General features: G+C 42.1%; 1 protein-coding gene across 1 annotated transcript; it reads right to left on the bottom strand.

Annotated features, from left to right (window-relative positions):
• Positions 1 to 307: 307 nt before the first annotated feature.
• LOC306972289 (leucine-rich repeat-containing protein 24-like) lies at positions 308 to 23,038 on the bottom strand. The gene is made up of 5 exons (XM_079568857.1): positions 22,658 to 23,038; positions 6,692 to 6,888; positions 4,549 to 4,827; positions 3,660 to 3,828; positions 308 to 1,890 (listed from the first exon to the last, which is right to left on the bottom strand). Exons 2-5 carry the CDS (start codon positions 6,851 to 6,853, stop codon positions 659 to 661), a joined length of 1,842 nt encoding a protein of 613 aa, XP_079424983.1. The 5' UTR covers positions 6,854 to 6,888; positions 22,658 to 23,038; the 3' UTR covers positions 308 to 658.
• Positions 23,039 to 23,329: the final 291 nt, after the last annotated feature.

The following is a 23,329-nucleotide window of genomic DNA, read 5'->3' as shown; positions in this document are numbered from 1 at the left end:
CACTGCACTGAGTAACTGCACTGTATCTGTTTTGAAATTGTTTTTTTCATCTATACAGTACTTTTAATGTGTTTCCAAGATGTAAGGCGATCTTGAGGTGCCAAACAAATGAAATGTGTTATTGTATGATCAGAACAAGAATGCAAAATTCTGAGAAACCTCATGGAAGTCTCTGTCTGACATTTGGGATGGCATTTGGAGAACATAAGAAACATGCAAATGTAACAAAACAACGTGGTATGTTTTTGGATAGGATAAAAGATAATACTATAATTATACTATAATATAATTAAATAATTATAAAGATGATTTTGCATGATATAGGAAATTTAAAATCAACCATGTCATCAAATTAGCATTTTATAGTTTAATGTATATTTTATCCATTTTGAACACATTCTGGAATTGAAGTGGAAATAATGTTTGACTAAAAGCGCTAGCTTTTGGGGATGCTCTTCTTTTAAAATGTTTTAATTTGTAATAATGTATTCACTCCCTTGATACCTCTCAGTGCCATGTTTTGCACTGTTATGTAAGGCTTTCCAAGAGGCTTTTGTAAACCATCCCTCCACACACACTTTCTACCTTGTGTACATACTGCATGTATTTCAGTTCTGTCCATTTTGGTAATCCTCGATCCAAGTCCATTGTCCTGCCTTTAGCAGTGGATCTCATAGGCCACCTGTGATCCAAACAGTAGGCTCTGGCTGAGGAACAGCTCCTCTGGGTCTGTGGTTAAGGGTCCCTCTCCTCCGTCGCCTGGATTCCTCCTCAGTCCCATCCCCCCAGACCTGCTCAGCGTCTGGACCACCTCATGATCTAGCAGCACTTCCTTTATGCCCTTCTGCTGGACGAACCCACTGACCATGTGACACCGAGATGTCCCTGCCCCGAGATTTGACTTTGAACGGTTGAAAACATACATTTCGTGCCCATCATCGTCGCGATACTCCTCCAGTTGAGCAAAAGTTGACGGTCCATCTGAATAATCGTTCATGTACAGAATACCTTCCTCTTTGCCTGAGCAACAACTTCCACCTTCTTCTTTGCGGAACTGTTGGTGGCGAGTGTATATCATAATAAGGAGGAGCACCGCGGTTAGAGCAAGTAAGGAGATACCGACAGCGATGGCAGTTTGCGTAGCTGGACCTAAAGCACTAAAATCCATGCTGTCTTGTTCATAGAGTGGTTCCTGACTTATGTCCAACACCTCTGGCTGGAAGAATGAATTTGACGAAGAGATGAATGAGTTTGTGTTGAGGCGAGGCCATAACTGCGAGGTATATGAGGACGATGACATGTTGACCGCTAAGTGAAAAGTCACTTTAGCCACGCCACCGGGATTCCATGCTTCACATTCATACCGGCCGGCGTGTGCGACAGTGACATTGCTAAGAAACAGCATCCCACTTCCTGTATCTGGATCAAAACTGTCTCTTTCGCCGCCTTCTTCTGTGCCACGGATGAGCTGAACACTCCCCACTTTGACTTTACTGCTACTGGGCAAAGCAGTCACCACTCCGCCAGTCCCGGATTTGAAAAAGTCCCCGTTTGGTCCAATTTCCTGGACAAGACCTCGCGGGGAAAGCTGTGCCTTGCCATGGGATGCTTTCTTCCATGTAACTTGTGGCTGGGGGTATCCAGAGGCCTGGCAAGACACTCTGAGGCTCTCCCCCAGGCGGACTGTGAGGTGGCTGGGCTCGAGTTGGACCACAGGGGGGATGCACACCAGGCTGTTGGGAGCGACCTCCACCAAACTGAGGTGAGAGAGGCGCGGAGGTTCAGAACACATCAGTCGTCTCTGTTCAGCCGAGCTGAGCAGCCGCTGCCCGTCTTCACTGATCCAAGTGCGGAGCCAGCCCAAGGCACAGTCGCAGCGCCAGGGGTTCTCTGTGATGAGAAAACATAAAACCCTTAAGGAGTATTTGTGACTCATCAAGCGTCTTTTCTTTAATTTTACTTCTAAAACATGACGCATCGATGCTGGAGTGCACAACAGCAGGTTTACAATATACGCGTTAAGTCAACTTTAAGATGCAACAAGATACAGAATACATGACCAAAAGTGTGATCTTGCCCTCATATCCACCCCCCTAGTACAACACACAAATAAATATCAAATAAAAGGAAAAATGAATAAAAGGAAAGGCAGACTCACAATAATTATGAACAGTGTGAAAAGGGGTATTTATAACAATAAATTCATAGTGGAGGTTAAAATTACCTCGCTGCAATAAAAAGGAAACCAGCAATTTGTTTAATAATCTGGTACAGATTTCAAAAATAGGGATAAGAAGTGGAAAGACCCATTTGAATATTAAGATATATCTGTAATGTTGTTAATAATAACATGTTTCTTGCTTACTGCACTCACAAAGCTCATATCCTAGAATAAATTAATAAAGACTGAAAACATGAACAATAAGAAAAAGCAAACAACAGGAAATAACATTTGCAAAGACAGAAAATTGGACACGATAATTACACAGCGACCAAAACAACAAACAACACACAGATTAAAGTCAATATATTTGAAGGTCTGTGCTGCTTGGCCTTGACTTGAGCAGCAACGTGTCTTGTATTTAATTTATAGCTTTATTTTCACAGATGGATAATTAAGATGCTCAATAGTTGCTATCTTTTTAAAGTGGTTGCTATGATCAATCCTGGAGCCGTTCTGCAGTGAAACTGCTTTAATGGCCAAGTCCCTTGCTCTGTTCTTTCTTTTATGCGATTGTTTTTTGTTGTTTGGATCTACATTGAGATCTTGAGCCAGGTCTTTGGTCAGGTGTTTAGCTTAAGTAAAAACCTACTTTGCTTTTTAGGCTGAAACACACTGGGGCTATATTGAGCCATTTAGACATAAACATAAAGGCATTTTAACTATACTGTACCAGAAAATGCCTTGTTTTTTATTTCTTTAATGACTGTCCCTGAGCACCCCTCTTTTTATATCATGTTCCCCATGAAGGCCAGGAAGCGCTCCTCCTTTCCTCTTTCATGAACCATGTTTTGGTTGTATGGCGGAAAGTGTGTGGAGTGTCAGTAGGACACCCATCTTAACTCGGGGAGAACATGATCACTCCTCAGAGAGATGCTCCACACAGACGTTGACCCCGGGATCTCTTGCCTTGAAGCGAGAGTGGTAAGCCCCACGGTTGATGCTTGTTGCTTGTTGTTGTGTCTGCACTTCATAGGTGCATCCTATTTGACTGACAGCCTTACGCCGATTCCTAGGGCTCTGAGATCGACTGACCAGCTCTTGCTTACTGTGCCTAAAGCCTGGCTGAAATCGAGAGGAGACAGAGCTTTTTCTGTGGCAGCGCCAAGACTGTGGAAAAACCTCTCCCTCTGTCAGATCCTCTCAGTCTTTAGGGCAATTTAATCGAGACTGGAAACCTACCTCTTCACCCCGGCCTTCAAAAGCTAGTGAGGCACGATGTCTTGGTTTGCCTACAATATTTGTTTGTACACTCGAGTGTTTTGGACATATATTTGTTCGACCTATTTTACATGCTGTCGTGTGATTCTTATTGCTACATTTCTGGAAAGCACTTTGGTCAAGAGAAGTTGTTTTTAAATGAGCTAATTAAACTTGAATTGAATTATGCATGGAGAAAGTAAGAAAAGCCCCTAGTGTAAAGACTTTGGTCTATTACCTGTGACTCGGAGCACCTGCAGGCTGACCAGCGGGGTGAGCGAGGAGGAGCCCAGGGTGCGGAGGTGGTTTCTGCTCAGGTCCAGCAGAGCCAGGGAGGACAAACCAGTGAGAGCTCGCTCCGCCAACAGCTCTATACTGTTCTCCTGGAGGTGGAGCTCCTGCAGACGCTGCACACAACGACCCCAACAACACATACGAGGAAATTGTTAGGCGAAAAAGAGAATGTCAAATATCAGACTGTAGTACAGAAACTTGAAGCATTTTGCAAGCATACATCAGGTGACAGGGATACAAATGCTATAAGCTATTTTCATGCTACGACACCTGCAGTGGCGCTTATGGCCTCTAGGGGCATGAGTTCCTTAGTACTGCTTTAACATTGCGATTCAGAATGCACCCTTTTTTTTTCAGTAAGTAAATAAAAACAAACTATGGATATACTATTCTCCTCACACCTTCTGACTTGGAGATAATTTAGTTTCTTGGGTATTTGCTCTTTACACTGACTCGCAAATATGTAAAGTATTACAATCTAATAACCTATTTGGGTGATTGAAGCTAGAAGTCCATTGTGCAGTGTTGGTTAACAGCAATTTCACACCTCACAAAATCTTTGGCACTGTACTGAGGACATCTATTCTAGCAGCCTTTCTCAAATCAGTTCATCATGATGCGAGGTAAGTTTACTTGCTGAGGTCAGTTCGTCCTTAGTATGCGAGATAAGATAGACGCACATATGATCACAATTAAACAAAAGAAAGAAGACTAAACAATAAAGCAACAAGAAAATAAAGCATGGAGCGATTCTGTTTAATGTATCGCTACAAACCTTTCTACCGTGCAATAGTGTTACACAGACTATGGAGAGGATTAGTGCATCTCCTCACCTGCAGCCCCCTGAAGGTGTAGTCCTGCACTCTGGAGATCTGGTTGCCTGCGAGGTAGAGGATCCGGAGGTGCTCCAGGCCGCGGAACATATCGGGGCTCACCAGGTGGATGAGGTTCCCATTGAGGGCTAACTCCAGCAGCTGTCCCTGACTGGAGAAGGCCCCAGGCTCCAGCGCTGAGATGCTGTTGTTCTGGAGATAGAGGTAATGCAGCTGGGCCAAGCGGGACATGTCCTGTAGCCGGATCTGCGTTATCGCGTTGTCCTGCAGAAATATGGTCTTTGGAAAGAGGACAGGACGGAGATTACGTCAGTCAATTAAGATAAACTAAACTGCGTGAGTACTTAGTGTTTCGGTGCGTATTGATTTTATGACAAAAAGTTGAGGGAAAGATAACGGAGTGTGGCTGCGGCTCAGCATTTGTATTCAACCCGGCCATTCTTTGATCAAATTTAGCCTTGTTAATTACGTGTCGAAAGATAATATGATGTGGTAACGGCACATAGCCTCGGCTTGATTTACGCCTTATAACAAAGTTGGAAGGACAATTCAGTTTTTAAGGTGATTTCAGCCTCTTTCAAATGTCTCTGGGTCATTAAGTGCTTTGTGGTGATTGCCTGCTCCTTTTGATAATGATTAACTGTGTCACGCTTTAGATGAAACCTTTTACAAATTGACATCTAATATAGTGAATGTGCAGTGAGCTCCGCGGATGTGACATTATTGGCAAAGACAATGCAAGCTGTGCGCTGCTTTTGCTCCTTTGTATCTCACTTTTGTGCACTCCTGATGAATGCTGCGGAGACAACAGACTTGTCACAAGTATTCTATGCCTGATCCACAATGAAACCTTGTCTGGTTGGCTTCTAATGTCGCTAATCTTCACACTGAAGCAAGCCCCGGCCACAAGGTACGAGGCATGATGATGGGCCACATAAACCTGCTGATTGAGGTTAATGGAAGAATTTATGCGTGACATAATCTTCATTAATATTTATACGCTGCAATAATGTTGGGGGCCTGAACTTGTACAGGAGGAAAAAAAAGTGCTGGTGTAATGTTAAACATCTTCTCCATAGATAATCACAGGGAGAGAGTGAGAGTGCTATTTGGAGGGAGAATGAATAATTACACAGGCAGTAGAGCGGCCCCTCCCTCCGGCGCACATCAAAGAGGGTCATGGAGGATTGATTAACCACAATCATTTCAGGCTAATAAGAATGGATCAGGGAGGAAGTCAACTGATGCCAGAACCATGGGTGCTGTATGCGCCAGGTCAGAAAAGTATAGGCCCTCAACTTCACAGTACATACGAGGCAATTCATTTTTTTTTACGATATGAGAAACAGTTTCACTTGAATTCTTCTTGGTTTTATGCGTTCTTATACAGTACAAAGCGAATGGTATAGTCAAGTACTGTGAAATACGACGTGCCAGCTCTTCTTTCACCTCTGTTGGGCACAAAAAAAGTGTTTCCATGCCGACAGATTAGAGAAGAGGATCTGGCACATGTGCTCTATCACAACCAGGGGTACGAGGACTAAAGATTCCCACTGGCGTTAAAACAAAAGATTCTCGATGGGGTTATGATCTGGACTCGGTGGAGGCCAATCCATGTGTGAAAATGATGTCTCATGTGCTTCCTGAACCACTCTTTCACAATGTGAGCCCGTTGAATCCTGGCATTGTCATCAGGGAGGAAGAAATCTGTTGGTCCACTGATCCCGGTCGTTCAGGATGTTAAGGTTGTCATCTGATCTTATTGTTTGAGCACGTAGTGATGCCCACCCTAAACCTGACCAACTGCAGTAACCCCAGATCATAACAGTTGTATGGTATATGGCAAAAATGTTTTGTAAAGAACACTCAATTTTTCCCACCAAAATTGCAGCTGTGTGACAGATTGTGAAGAGAGTGAACCGCCAACGTATTAGTTCCTTGGATAACTGTGCCTGATGTTGCAGCACAGAACAGATTCAAAACAAATTAAAGTGGGTTGTCTCTGTGAACATAGACTGTGTGTTTTCACTAATTATGAAGATATTAAGTGTACAGCAGATGTTTTATTTCCCAGAGTTTGCCTGCCCCTTCTCGTCAATCTCTCCCCACAGGCCCATGCTGTGACCTATAATGCTGCGCTGACCTCTGTGAGTGTAGGAACACCCTGTGGGATTTCTTTGATGCCAATGGAGCCACACTCCACTGTGAGGCTGTAGCACCGACAGCCGGAGGGGCAGCCCAGCAGAGGTCTGGACAGGCAGGTCACTCCTACACCCACCACCAGCAGCAGGACGCGGGGGAACATGGTGCTTTTCCTCAGCAGCTTTTCACAAACAAAACCTGATGAGAGACAAGACGGAGAGAAAGAGAGAGAGAGAGAGAGAGAGAGGTAAGCATGAATCCCTTGGTGTATCTGCTTCACAGTAACAAGCTGTTTTCTTATGGAAATGCCTCCGCCGCTTGCCTCAAAGACTGACAAGCGCCGCAGATGTTTTGTCCATTGGTGGATGTCTGGGAAATGACAGTGGGAAGATTGATAAAAGCGAAGGAAAAGCGATGGGAGAGGGGGGGGGGGTTGGGGACAGCGACATATACGACTATCTCTTGCCTCATTCTGGGCTGTTTTCAATTCGAGCGTGTCTGCTGCGAGTGCAATTGCAGGGACTTCTATTATGGGCTTCAATTAATTAAAGATGTGATAAAAGATGTGCAGGTTGCCTCAAGGACCTCTCTCTTGTCTGTTTAATGCATGCACAAACACACACACAGCACTCTTTCCTCCTTTTTATTCCTCTCCTGCCTTTGTTTCCTGCCTCTCACTCTCTCTCTCACACACACACACACACACACACGCACACACACGCTTCCATTTCTTGTGGGAGCATGACACACTTCCATTTATTTCCGGGAGACATAACCCAGACCTAACCTTCTCAACAAGTCTTCATCCCGGTCGTTAAAGAGATTGTTCAAACTGTCAGAAGCAGGGCAAACTAGGACTCCTATATTGGGAAAAAAAGCATGTTAGATTGAGATAATATAGTATATGGTAGCAGTAATAGCTACATCACATTGCATAGTGATAGTAACTGTCCATGTTGTCTACCCCAGTTTGATAAAGTGTTGAGTAGTGTATTTGGGATGGATTTCCTTCGATACAGTTCTGGTAACTAGCCTGGCTAACGCCAGACTAAAATCACAAGTGATATTTAGTCTGGGGACCACCAATTAATTTTCTCGTAGGAGAGGTGTGGTTTACGAATGTCTATCATGCGTCTGCACGTAGCCACAGCCAATCGTGTCATCGTATCAGATGACGTATGACGTAACCGCTGTAAACTTTTGAGCTAAACTATTTAGAACACGGCCTAAAGCTTGATCGAAAAATAGCGTCGCGTCTGCTGCTGTCATGTTTGATCCGTAAATAAACATATTTTTTTTTATCCGTAAATAAACTACAAGCTTCCGTGTATCGAATAGCTCGTCATCATCTTGCCGTCCCTCCTCGTTCTGTGATTGGTTCCCAAATCCATGCGAAAATTTGGGCCATAGTCCCCAGGCTGTTGTGCAGTTCGAAATGATTCGAGCGCACACAGCAGCATGGCGTTAGCCAGGTTATCTGGTAACTATAATCTGAAATGTCTATATACACGCTCTCTTAAAAAAAAAACACATTCAAAATCCACAAATAGACCTCAAGTGGTGGCTACAAATACTTAATCATTTGATCAAAAACATTGGCTTGTTTTCGCTACTCTGCAAATTTCTGCTGCCTTTGATATCAAGCCATCACGGCCAAGTCAAAAGTGTTCTTTGTACTATCCGGGCTGTGAGGGATTTAGCGTTCTGCTTGACTGTTCACGTCCGGAAAGCGCCTTGTTCAATAAGCCATCAGTGTTGTTTATTAGGGGACAGATATTGGATTTTGGAAATAATACGCGTCCGGATGTCAGGCTGAGCCATTGTGCAGTACTGACATTACTGTTTGGTGCCTATACATTATTCCAGGGAAGTCTTCATCTGGCGGGAAAAGGAAGCAAACGCTGCATTGATCTCATTTCGAGAGCCACATTGTGATGAAACATTCATGTGTGCCATGCCTGTGGATCCCATTAAAGCATGTCTGAATTTCTTTTGTTGGATTGTCTTTATTGCTTCTTCCCAGGAAAAACCAGGCAGCCAAGGCATAGCACCGGAGCGTGGAGAAAAACGGTATCATTTGCAATTGCTCTTGTTCCGTGTTGTATCTCAAACAGAGAGATGCGGATAACTGACTCTATACCCTCCACTGTTTTTTCTTTTAAAAAAAAGAAAAGAAAAGAAGATAGCACCGTATCAGCACGAGCTAAACGACTGAAACTCACGATTGCTAAAGGGAACAAATGTCAAAGCTGAGTAGTTGGCCTAAAGCTACAATTCTCCCCATTCTCAAGCAGCAACCGAGGGAGGAGATCGATTTCAAACTAGCCACAACTCGTTTCTAGCTCTCATGACCCCATCCACACATGCTGATTCTTGCATCAACGTTTTGCCATGTCGTGGCCAGTCCCAAGCCAGAATAAATGAAGGGAGCTGTGTGAGGAAGGAAAACAAATAGCATTATAGAAATGGCAGTACACTTTTGAACAATATATCTCGAGGCACAGATGGACCTTAATGCACAATCCTAAAAATGAATTGAAAATTGAAATTGAATTCAATTAAAAAACAAACAACCCAGTACAGATGGCAATACAAAAACCCTTTTCTACACAATGAATAACTCCTGCAAGACTGAGAGCTTATGAATGCATATTGAGTTAAGTCTAGATCCTGCCCCGCATTAACATAATTATGCAACCCGCAACCTTATTGCAACCTGATTTTCTGTGGATGTGTTGACTCAGTTTGCAAAAGTCCCGCAGAATTGATGGCATTTACACAGAACTACTGCTGCGTTCATCAGCTTTATTAATTACTCTAAAATTCATATACAGATTCCATTACCGCCTCGTGACAAATAGATGCTCGCCTGAAAATAAACTGCAGCTCATAAATATTAACGTGTACACGTCTGGCTCCGAGTGTGTCAGATCGAAATCGAGCATTTATTATTTGCAGACTATAATTCCTGACTTGTAATTTAATGCATAAGTGCGAAAATGGCATGACAGCCGCAATTCAGCGACCTGGGGAGTTATTTCCTCTAAATTATTAAGAAAATGAGAAATGAGCTAGCTAAAATATTGCACATTTGATTCAGTGCATTTACAGTGCAGGGCAGCTAGCTAATACAAAGTGACCCACATAGGCCACTCAGTCGTTTTTTTCAGCTTTTATTAACTAAAGGGGACCATTTCCTCTTCCGAGTGCTCAAAACAAGCACGGAAAGAAAATTAATTATATTCCTATTGTTGGCAAATGAAAGCACAGAAATTGAATTTAAATAAGGCCTTGGTCTGTCATTGGGCTTTTGTCACAGTTCAGAGAGCTGTCTTTTAAAAAGGCGAGACTGTTGGAGCAGTGACAGAGGGAAAACACTTGATGCCTGAGGCTAAGAATACACACTGGATGCATGCTGCACGTCGGGACGTGATGCCAGCCCTGAGCAGTACTTATGCACTGATTAAGGCATTATTTGGGTTATTACTTTCACAAACCATAATTTGTCACACAAATACAATATTATATATTGTGGTTTGCTATATACATCAGAAAACTCAAACCCTATACAAATAAATATAAATCTGTCTTAATTTGACAGTCATGCACAGAAATGCTAAATCATGTCATGTGATGGATATTTCTGTCAGAACCTGTTTTGTTTCTTCTGTTGGGTAAATCATTAGTATTTTAGTATTCTAACATAATAAATGTCAATGTTATGTTGAAAACCAATGGTCCATATTCCAGCCTCTGATTTGTAATGCCAGGTAGCCTCAAATATTGCTTTGGCATTGTCAGTGAAAACAGTCGTGATTTAAGCGGCATTTGCTGCTTTTTGACTGATTTGGGGTATTGTCCTTTACAAAGAAAGCAGATGAAACATATGGTGAGACAATGGATCAATAAACCTGCTAACTGTCTGCAAAGCCTCATAATTTAGCATCATCTTGGTTTGTTTACAAAGCTTTACAAACACAAGCTGTTTGTCTCAATGTGTACTGTCCTCTAAAAGGATGAGAAACGTAAAAATTATATTTTACTACAATAACGTGCTGTGAGGCACCTAGAAGGTCCCGGGTCCCCTTCCACTAAAAACATGTACCATAGGCCAGGATAAATAATGTGTTTATGTAAGTGAGCTTAGCACCACTACATATGGAGTGAATGAAAAATTGTCTCATGTAAAGCGCTTTGTGATTATGTCTGTGAACGGCGCAATGCAATTTAAATCCTTTCCTTTCCTTAGACATTGATTCATCCCAACATCGATCAAAAGAGAAATATTCTCCATATGTGCCATTGAAAAGTCCCTAACTGAAAAAAAGAAGAAAAAAAAAAACACTGTTACAAAAATGTGAAAACACAGTTTGACATTTTGACAGGTTGTCGATGTCTGAGGTCAAAATCTTCAAAATTTCAGCCTGGGACTGCCTGTCAGAAACAATCCCTGAGCCCCCCTCACTTGAGCTGCATTTTCTAAAAATATCAATAGCAGAAAAATATTTAAAAACAATTAAAAAGTATAATCGGTATAATCCATCTTGTGCTTGTGCATTTCATGAATATTTGGTAGCATGGCCTTTAAACTGTATAACGTGAGTTTCCTTCCACAAGCTTCTCACAATAGTTGGCAGGACTTTTGGTCCATTCCTTCACACAGAACTAGTGTAACTGAGTCAAATTTGGAAAATGCATAGTCTCTGCAGTGACACAGTCGGGTCTCTGACACTTGACGCACAAAGAGACCGCAGTAAACTTTGTTGGGAGGGACGAGAGGAGCAGCTGATGAAGAGAAACTATCGTCAGGATCCTGCTTCAGTCTGAGCAGGGTTATCTCTGTCTGTCGCTAACACACAATTAGCACACAAAGCATGAGCCACATTTTCCCTCTCTCTTGCAACAGTGACCTACATGTCTTATTTTATTTATGATAAATGGATAATCACATGTTTAGAGCGCCGCCCAGTTTGAGAAAAGCCTTTGAAGTGCTGTGATGCAGCGCGCTCCAGTGTTTGTGGACATGGACGTGCGTCAGATGGTGTGAGTTGTCCTTTATATTTACCTTGTAAACTAATGATGCAGGTCCTACATGACTCTGCTCTCCTTGAAACTAACGTTTATTTAGATAGCTAGCGTTGGCCACGTGTCCGATGTTTGTCAGTTTTGAAATCCGTCTATTAACAATTCGGCAACGACGGAACGACACAAGGTATGCCGCTACATTCTTATACAAACACAGATAATCTTGTTCAAAACTCAATACGTATGTAATGGATGTGTGTGCTTGATTCGATTAGCAGCAAATGCTGTTCCAAAAGTGCGTCATCTCCCGAACGATTTAAGCAGGAGTGATCCCAGATTGATATTAGTGCTAATGGTATTGGCACTGTAATATCAATCTGGCTCTTGACACCTTACATCCGTATAACAATAGATAACAGTAAGTCATGTTCTTTTAGTCATGAATTAAGATTGTACAGCTGCTTCATTTGCTAGATAGTGTCACTGTTGAAAGGTTGCAGGATACATTGATTTTCAATGCCTCAGGGACTTATCATCTAATGCTAAGTTATGAGATTCAACTTTTAATTTGGTGTCTTTGATCTCACATATTTTCATTTTCGTATTCAGTGAATGATTGAAGTTTACTTTAGCGACTTAAAGAGGGTTGTTGCGGGTGGCTTTAGAAATGCATTACATTCTTGTTTTCACGATACACGTTGGGGTGATAAAATCAGGTAATTTAGCTTTGAGCTGCAGGCTCTCGAGTTTTAGATTGTCTCCAGTGTGATCAGCTTCTCCTCCTTTGTCATGCTGATGCTGGGCTTCAGTCTAAGAGGTCAATTTGTTCATTTCAGTCGCAGTAATCCTCAGTGGAACATGCGTAATCTGCACAATCAGATGCTTGTTAGCTAAGCTGCTCTCGGCGCTCTAGACTTTTCACCAAAAGGGGGGGGGGCTTGTTTTATCCCATATGAAAAATGAGGTCGCCGATACAATATATTTATATTGAATGTGTGGAAATGTGGATGATTAGGGCTTAATTTTGTGGACGTAGAATTCAGGGCTTTGGGATTTAGTCGGCTCCAGCGTGGCTCACGTCAGTCAACAATTGTCAAAGGGAATTCTAATAATTGCAGATCACACAAAGGCGCATGATGCATACAGAAAAGAAAGGGACCAAAGTGCATGCACAATCCCAGCCTGAGCGCACAGGGTTGTTAAGCCGGTTGCCTGGGTATTCTTGTTTATTTGGGCATTTTAGAGAAGACTGTATCCTCTTTGTTCTTGACAGAGCTCTCTGTTCAGTGGATTTGTTTGTGGTGTGAAAACATTATTCACAGCACGACCTGTGTGTGCAAACATTATTAGTGGACTGCAGGAGCTATTTGAATGTGACTGCATAGAGGGTTTCTCTGACAAACAAATGATTTTTTACGGTATCGCAAGTCAATAAAACATTTTAAACATTTTTAAACCTATAGCCATTCAGAAAGTCGGTAGTGCCAAGGCCTCCTGATTGTTCGAACCAGAATTAACAAGGACTAAATTGTGGGTAAAATGTCGCAAAACCAAGACAATCAGGGACTTATCTAGAACTAATCCAGGACTAAACCCACTAAGCCAGGGCTAGAACAGTAACACTGTGTTGCTATGGTGTATTTGCAAAAGTATAATTGAGTTTTTCTGTGTAAAAGCCCATCGAGGGACAGATATTGAGAAATAGCTTTGGATGAAATGCTGTGGTTTGTGACATGACCAATACTTTTGTAAGGCCTAAATCATCTCGACTGGTTTAATACGCAGTAAATAACTCAATATTTATCCAAAGTACATTTAGTTGCTAAAATGGAAAAGAGTTTGCTGAACCCATACCATGACTGTGGATGGCAGTACAAAACAAGTCGACTAAAAGTCCTTTATTAACTTGGACCACGGCAATGCGTTTCGACTAGTCGTCAACACTTTTAAAAGGCGAGGTAAGTCAAGTGACCAACAAATATTTCCATATATACACAAGCAAAACAGTGTTAGAGAATGTACAGGTATACATATATTATAACAATAATAATAATAATAATATTGGACATTTCATGATGATTTCAGCTGCATCAGAGCAGGTCTGTCCGATGTTTATCAGTTTACGATCTTTTTGTTAACTTCTGCCATAATGCTAAACTGTTAGCCGCTAACTGTTGCTGCGCCTGCTGCTTCAAACATTTGCGATTTGTGTTTACATGGTGCATGTGGGGGTGAGGCGTGTGTTGGTTGTGAGCTGCGAGGTGAGGGAGGTGAGTTCTCCTTCTGCGGCACAAAGTCCGCTGCTGTTTGCGAGTGTGGCACATCTAGCGACGCAGTATGGGAATGCAACGATGCCGGACCAGCAAAACAGGGGCGCTTAGAGTAGCTTTAAGTCTAAATGTTTTGTCAATAACAATAACATTAACAACTGCAACAAACACTACTGAGAAAAGCTGCAGTGGTACATAATAATAAAAAGTCACCAAAAATATGGGGCCTGGAGGCCATAAAAAACAATGTAGAAACAAACACCATTATAGAAACAGGGAAAAATCTATTTCCTCGTTTAGACCAGGAAAAGAAGTAGCATCAAGAGTGTGGATTCCAAAATGTTTCTCTTTGTAATCATTTTTTCAGTCTATCACTGCCACGAATATTTTTCTCAATAACCTTTATCACCATCACTTTGAGTTCATTGATGTTGGCATGAGGTATCCATGTTTGCAGTTCAAATTGCATATTTGTGCTCTGCAAATCTTTCCTTTAATTTGCGCTTGGTTCAACCAATGTAAAAACAGACACAATCGAGGCGGTAGACCACATATGTGGTGTTATATTTAGTTGCATTTTGTTTATTCTATATTTGTAATACTTGAATGCTCTACTATGATCCCGGGTTCAATTCCCTCCTGGACGGGGCCTTTCTGTGTGGAGATGGATGTTCTCCCTGTGTCTACATAGGTTTCCTCCGGGTACTCTGGTTTCCCCTACCACTAAAAACAGGTACAATAGGCCAGGATGACTGAGAGTGTGCTTGAGAGTGTGTGTTTATATGCATGAGACCCACGTATGTTCATTAACATGCGCTGTCCCAATAAATAAATACTATGACTTAAATGTTAAATGTTTTAGAAGTCCTTTGTGTGGAAATTTGTTTTGCAGCATTATTATCAGCACACATATACAGTGCATATAGATTGTGCTCATATGTGTTCATAACTCAACCATTGGTGCACAAAGACAAAAATTAATCATTGTGACTTGATACATTTGAGTTGCTTCACCAAGGCCGTAACCATCAGGCTGAAATGTTCAAATGTAGAAAGCCTTTGGGGAGCTATTCGGGAAGAGATGGAGAGCTTCGAGCAGCACCCTAAGGACTAAACCAGGGTTAAATCAGAGATAGCTCAGAGGTAACCCAAGACAAAAACCTACAATCTTTAACACCGAGTTGAAGACGGTGCCGCTTCTCAGACATGTTTCCCCCCATTACATCGTTCAAACATGCTTCCACCGGGTTGGTATTGATGATTTCGCCACGCAGAGTGCTAGAGGCAGAAGCAAAGTTCACCTCCCCAGGCCTCCTCCGGCGCAGGTCGGCCTTATCCGTTGTTATGGTAACGAAGGTCTGCTTAGGGACCTCAAGGCCATGCACACTTCCTGCACAGTTAGTGTGAGGCAAACAAGTCCACAGGAATAATAGAAGCTGTCATTTCCTGCCGGGGAGAGTCTGAGCGATGTGATAACCCCCAGGTAATTCATGAATTCAGTTTACCGCTCAATCTCCTGGGCTGGTGGGATGTTCTGGACAGTGTTTTGTTTGTTTGTTCATTCGCTTTTACAGAAGAAGATCTATATGAAAAACAATAACATCTAAATGGGCAATTATACATAACATAAAACAACACTCGCTGTGAAAATCAAAGCCCAAAGCTTTCCCCTATCTTGCAAAGAAAAATGCGTTTCTCTAAAACAAAAGCAGTTCTAAATATTGATGTACCTTGACATTCATTATTGGGTACCAGCTATAAAAACTATAACATATAAAAAATTATTCACAAAAACACATCAACTACTTTTTAAGATGTGTTATGAATGGAGCACCAGCTGTATACCCCCAAAAATCTCCATAAATCACAGCTGGAGACCTACAGAAGTCAGGTCCAACGCAGGAACCGAGGTATTCAAAAATAAAACAAAAACATAGGCCTATTTGTCAACGCTTTTGTAGTTTAGACCTCAAGCAGTGATGACTTTAAAAAATGCTCTTTGATCTTGACAGCAACCTGTTTTATTGACTTTTTGTGAAAACAGTGGGATTTTATTTTGTGAATTAAGGATTTTAGCAGTTTGTGTGGTTTTTGTTTCTGCGTCATGTCATGTCTTTAAAGTTTTTTCAGTCTTTTTTCGCAGTATGGCACAGTACAACGTGACTATCTCCAAGTGCGCGTCTGCTTTAGTCCATCTCCCATTTCACACTCGCGCGAATCCTCTCAAAGACTTCATCGTATTTCACTCGTCGTCTCTGACCTCTTTCTCTCCTCATCTCTTGTCCTTCTGCGCTGACTGGCAGGTGCTAAATCATTTGTCTCAGCGCATCCCTTTTGTCCGCAAATAGACTGTAGGCCGAGGCTCTGGGATCGGGAAAAAAACCATGGCACTAACCCAAGAGTAACACGTCGACTTTGAGCGATAGTCGGGGCCAAAAACACACACTGTACACTGCAGATAAATATGCAGGGCACGGAGACTGGCGGAAGTAGCACAAGTCGTAGCGCAAGCACTAGCCACCAACAGGGAGGCTGGGGTGACGCCGCGCGGATGTTTATGCACCCGCACAGCCCGCATAGACAAGCAGCAGCCATCACTCTCAGCACACAGAGGAGGAAGCCGTAAACACATGGTTTCTGTGGAGTGAAAGCGGAAAGAGGCTCAACCTGGCCAAAATGGTTGCACTGATTTCCTCCTATTAATATCAGACGTCAGAATGCACAAGTGGGGCTGAACACTTGGATAAACAACATCCAAATTAATTGTGATTAGATTTGCAATCTATCTATCTATCTATCTATCTATCTATCTATCTATCTATCTATCTATCTATCTATCTATCTATCTATCTATCTATCTATCTATCTATCTATCTATCTATCTATCTATCTATCTATCTATCTATCTATCTATCTATCTATCTATCTACCTATCGAATGGTAGAGTTGGCTCATCTCAGTCAATCTGCATCTTTGGGTTCAGAAGTAGTTAACTTTATAGAGGCTGAGAAGTAACATAAGCCAAATCTCAACATGAGAACAAACCTGAACAAGGCCACTAAAGTAAAGCCTAAACCAAATACTAAACTGTGCGCTTTACAAATAAACAGCATTACAGACACACAGTAGAAGACCTGTGCTCTCATGTTTTGTGTTAGGACCAAAGGAAGCCCTGTCTGGTTAATAGTCTTGCATTGATTTCCTTATTTTTCTCTATCCCCGCGTCCATCCGGGCTCAGCGCAGATTGATCTCCGTGTATGAAAGCACACATATGTATGTTTGCGGAGGACAGATTTGTAACTGTCTCTGCCGAGGATAACCGCATGTGTCTTGTTACTAAGAAACATGGGCCTAAACCAACTCGTCATGTGCAAGCCACAACAATGGTTACCCGCTGTGGGCCAGAGCGCTGCCGCTACTTTGCTAAGAGCCCTGTTTAGTTCTCAAACTGAGGCATACTCAATAAATCTGTGTTTTTAAAAGCAGAGATAATAAAGTGTTGCCAGACAGAGATGCCATTGATGCTCCGGCGGTTGGGGAGATGTTGGGGATAAAAAAAAGAAAAGACTAGATTTAGTGCACAAGCGCAAACTGTTTTATGAGGCATGCAGACCAATAACAGGTTGTATTTGCAAGAAGATAAAGCACATATTGCAAAATGACGGTAATAACTTACTCATATCACAAATTACAGAGTTGGTTTGTTCTTTTTTTTTTTTGCTTTTCCCTTAAATGACAGATGCTAATCCAGACGCTGACCTAATTATCTATCATTCAGATTTGTTTTGTTCAGCCAGTTTGTGAACCCTCGATGTAACAACTTCAAGACACTGTTTTAATGTGTTGACCAGTCCTATAATATGTCAAGGCAGGGGATTTGTCAGTGGTCATAATGTTATGCCAGTTTGAGTGTAAATATAATAAATGCTACTGAAGGCAGATAAAATAAATCCACTCTGTTTGGTCATCTGGAGTAATTAATGGCTTTACAAACTACAACAGCCCCTTTGGATAATTGCTCTCCGGCAATTTGTTGCCACAATAGACTGAATCAGGACTAAAGCCAATTTATAAACTCTAATTAACAATTGAGTTATGGCATACAAGCACGAATAAGGTCTGGCTGTGAAGTTCAATATTTATATAGCAATTCATAAACATAATGAATTAATCCCTTTGACGTGTTGAGTTTTGTCACGTCTGAGGCATGTAGGGAAATAAATGTTCGTGGTTAATAATGGTTTGTTGCTCGAAAGGTCCTGAAAAGGTCCTCTAGAATATTAAATTATTATCCAACCTTCCTGAATCAATTTTATTTACGTGTAAATGTGTCAGTAATTAAGAAATGGCATTTGGAAAGCATCTAAAACAGACTGGCAATGAGCACAGGGGCGCGTTGAGTGCATCTTACGAATGGAATTATCTGCACAAGACAGAAATATAGTAAAGGACCAACTACGTATCCACTTGCAGCCTGCTACCAACTTCTCATTAACTCAAGGGCCATCACAGCCGCAAGTGCAAATGATATCAGCATCTTTTACTTTGGAGGAAAAAAAGGAAGAACGAAATTAATCAAACATTGTGTGCGTCTGTGTCTTTGTGTGTGTGTGTAATCTGAATCTAACACTATTCAGACCCCAGACTTGGACTCAATGGGTCAACGGATGGGTTAAACGTTCTATACATAAACGTTCTTTATCAGATGGGGAAGGTTTTCTTCTTTTAGTTGCCTGGGTATGCAAGACCTTTAGTGAATGATTTGAGGTATGAGGTAAACATGCACAAATCAAAGAAACCTTTTGTATGATGTTAAAGTTGCATTTATCCTTAGGTTCTCAAGACAATAATCCAATCAGAAAGCAGAATGAACCCCACACTTATGGAGTCATTTACCAAGTGTTTACTCATGTGCAAAGTGACAAGTGCAAAAGTAGATCAGCTGCAAAGTCATTCGACTCATTTAAATTGGATGTAACATGCCCACAAATAGCTATGTGCTAATTTGCAGCTTGCACTTGCTATTTAGCACTAAATGACCCCCTTGGAGTTTCCACCTTATGGTTAAAAGTGCTGCTAGAGAATAAATTGAAATAGCTATGTATCATATTGGCTCATGCTGCACAGTCGTACCATCTCTGTAACTGTGATTGTCAGGCATCTGCTCTCAGGCACTGTATGTTTTGGCTTGCATATCAGTATGACGCACAGCAGAGGGTATTTAACTCTCTTCACGTGGAAGCACAGGCAGACTTGAATGGTCAGTCTGGCACGATGTCTTGAGTTCGTGTCTCCGGGTCCCGCACTGATGGTAAATCTAACTTCTCCTGCATAAGGCATCCAGACTCCTGCCAATTTTTCTTCCATCCTCTCGGGCACCACTGTTTCGTCTCTAACAAATACTGCTTGGAAAACATAAAGGAGGTTTTGTTTCCCTACATCCACAATCCCAGGACCTTTCCGCCATCAAGTCCCAATAAGTTGTTGAAGCACAGTGACTTTCCTCTTTTTCATTTTCAAACAAGCTTCTCCGACAAACATTTGCAGTTGTAGTCAATATGGCTCTATCCCCTTTGTTCCTATTTCAATCCCAACACTTCTGTTGCATTTATGGTTAGGTTTCTTTTGTCGCCACAGAGAAATTTGCTCATGTATTTAACTTATTCAGGAGCACCTAGCTGAAGGATAAGCCTTGTCTGCATGTTTTACGTTGTTAGGGGAAACCGGAAATCCACCCAGACACTGTTTGAACGTTACCCCACACAGCCTCGAACCAGGACCTTCTTGACATGGCAGAACTTACCCATCCACCTTGTCACCAGTAGCATGTTAAAAGGGTTGACGCGTGGCATAAAACCCAAAGTACATGCAAATCCCAGCACAGTATGATGGGAGAAAAGCCATGAAGGAAGCATTACTACATTGAGTGCTGTTCCCTGCCTCCTACAGTATAAGCCATTGCTTGGATTTACCCTGAGACACACATGTCGCAGAGGGGCCCATTCTAATTGTGGAGGTTGGTAGACGCTATCGATCACTGCAACTTTATTCACAGCAGCTTCAAGTGTCAGCCTCCAGATTTATGAGTCACGGGATAATGCCAAAGAAACATGACGGCTTTCATTTGATATTTCAGCGCCGTTTTCATCCATCACGTTGAAAAAAACACTAATCTTTACTCTTTCTTATGACTTGCCAATGCCGGGAGCGTACTTGACAAACAACTGACTTCAGCCCATGGAAGTCACAGCTATTTCCTTTGTGATGCAAAACACTCACATCTGAAACCTTCGAAGATTTGTTGCTTTATTGTGCGTCTCTCAGTCGTTCTCATGAGCGCATCTAAATTGTAAATATATATCTTCTTTATGACAGTTCAATTGAGAGTGCAGGCATCTATAATATTGTTTTCAAGGTCTGTAAATATTATGAAAAGACACTCTTCCTTATTATTACCTCTATTGTTGTCAGGTAATATTTTTTAAAGACCTTCAAGGAAAATATGATTTTTTTCTGTGTTTTTTTCCTACCACTGCGAGCGGTAGATGTCAAATTAATGTCATACACACATCGCACGGCACCCCGTGGTTACCCCGTGCAATCTGACTATTCAACAGGAATTACAAGCAGTATAGAGCCATTGCAATTTCTTTCTTTGTCTGTCTGGCGGGAGCACTGGAGGCCTAGATTTTAGATTCTGCACAATTTACGGTCAGGGGCGATTTTAGTCATTTTCCAAGCAGACAGTAGCCGATGAAAAATTAATAGAAGCTCAACTTGTCGGCGAAGATCTATCCAACGCAAGACGGAGCGCTCCTCCCTCCAAGTTAAACAAACGAGTTTCTATCCAGGGGCACGGTGTTTGGGTCCACACCGGCTCATGGGCAGAATAGCAATTAACCACAGGGACAGCTTTGCATCCTGCATCGCAGAGCAGCCACAGATTTAGTTAACTTTTTACTGGAATTGGAAGTTCCACAGCCAATATTTTATCATTGGGCTTCTCTGTCATACACAGAGGCGGTATAAAGGGTCAGATGTCTTTGAACCATCTCAATACATGAATGTGGAATTTGAATGAGCTGCAATAAGATAACTTGATTTCAGCAACACATCTCAAAGAGAGGCCAGAGGCAAAGGTCCAAAGAGGTTATGGAAGCTATTCAATGAGATGCTTAAAATGCCATTGAAACAGCTGTGTGTCCATAATCCTTTGTCTCGTTTGAGTCCTTTACTTTCAAAATGACTATTTATGTGCATTTTCATTGATCAGGAGCATTTTATTTTTATTGTTTATGCCATCTCAATAAGGTTTTGTCTGTGATCTGTAAAATAGCTCCAAATAACAATTGGCCCAGGCTTTTGTCGTTGTATTCATTTGACGTGTATTGCTGTGGGCAAGAATACTTATGTGTTATATTAAGTTTGTTTTTAAATAAACAAGTCTGCAATCATTGTACTGAATTTCCTTTCATTTTATTCCACTTTGTTCCAACAATTTATTGGAGGTTGTATTCAGTAGACTCTGCACTCCATTGGTTCTTTCACATTATTTATTCTGAATTGATCACAGCAGTGGGCTTTCATGCCCCTGTGAGGTTTGAATACACTGGCCACTCTACACACAAATTGCTGCAATTTGTTCCCAAAAAAATCTATTCAGAAATGGCCATAATGCGTCTTGGTAATGTCTGCAAAATAAGATGACCTGAATGCTCGCATTGGCTTTTTGTGATGCGCTAATAATAATTTACGATAACAAAAATGCTGCAGTATCCTCTATCTTTTGCCAGTAAGATGGTTATCAGCAGAGGCACGGGATGAATCTATGGAGCATTTTTGCAACCCCTATTGTTTCTGCACAGGCTATGGATGTGCCTGCTCAGCATTAGGCACATTGTACTTTTCATAATGATCTCAGAGAGTTCACTAGGGCTTCAGCACAGAGGCTTGTCATTTGTATCCATTCACTCCAAAGTGCACTGTCAAATAGCCTGCATCTTGCATGTCCACGACGGTTTAATTTCTGTGTCATAAGCCTCTTTGCCTGCTTGTCCTTTGTTATTTATATTTAGTAGAGACTCAACTTCCATATATTCTCCATAGACATTGACAGTGATTATGACAGTGATGATTATGCATAACAATTGAGCGCAGTGATGTTTGAACAACAAGGTAAAGGTTTGCATTATAATGACCCTGTTAGTCCCACACATCAGCTTGACTGGACTCCAAACTTTCATTTAGGATATTTGTGACCAACATCTTTCCATGCACTCACGTTAAAACACTGGCAACCACAGCCGAACACACTTGTAAAGAGAACCCATTCCAGACAACAAGTTTGTATAGAAGCAGATCTCGGGAACAAAAGAGTTTATCTTCCTAGCCATCTAATATCGATGCAGCCTCCATGACGGTATGACGGAAGTCCAGATCACTAACCCTTTTACTGTCGCTCTGAGGGCGCTTTATGCTTATCATTATTAATGACGTTTCCACTTTACTGTTCGCGGCAGACAAAGAAACGACACAAATCAGCTTTAAAAAGAACTTCCCCCACGATCAAACCGCTGTCTAAACTTAACCACCTATGGTCACGTTAACTTTACGTGAAGTGAATTTTGACACGCTGCACCGCGCACTTATCCTCTCCAAAAAACCTCCTTACCTTGTGTTTCCGCGGCTCTCCGTGGTCTTCTGAAGCAATACGGGCGAGCGAACTCACTCTAAATCACTGCCGCCAGCTCTCGTGCCCCCGTGCGCATCGCGTCGTCCTCGCTCCTCCGCCGCTATAGCCTCACCGCGCGACGCTACTGTGGGCTGTTGTGTACGGGCGCCGCTGTCGGGTCCACACAGTCCATTGTAATTGGACGGAAACGCATCTGCCAGCGCCGGGACGTCAGAGCTGATGAGGGTCGCTCCGTGCGCTGTCTCTCTCTTCGACTCTGCGTGACTTCTCTGTGGCCTGCGGAGTCAGTTCGTCTCTGTTACGCGCCTCCACTGTGCTGTCTTATCTTCCTTCTGGTCTAATTATCTTCTAGTAGCTCCCCTTCCCCTTTATCTCTCCCTCTCTCTCTCTCTCTCTCTCTCTCTCTCTCTCTCACTCTCTCTCTCTCACTCTCTCTCTTTCGCTCTGTTTGCGCATAAGCGACACATGGACTATGGGGGTGTTGTTTTCTCTTGCTCCGTTACTTCAAGCCGCTGTTGATCACATCAGAGCTGTACTTGTGCAAAGTAGAGGGTCTGCGAAAAGTAGCGCGTGTTTTTTGCGTGGTTTATTTGACGTTTTTCCACGTTTTGAGCCAGTTTGCTCTCTTAACATAAACTTTCACCTGGAAAC

The sequence above is a fragment of the Gobius niger genome, assembly GCF_951799975.1.
Source record: "Gobius niger genome assembly, chromosome: 13".
In the NCBI taxonomy this organism is placed as follows: Eukaryota; Metazoa; Chordata; class Actinopteri; order Gobiiformes; family Gobiidae; genus Gobius; species Gobius niger.
This window is presented reverse-complemented; position numbering and strand designations above follow the sequence as displayed.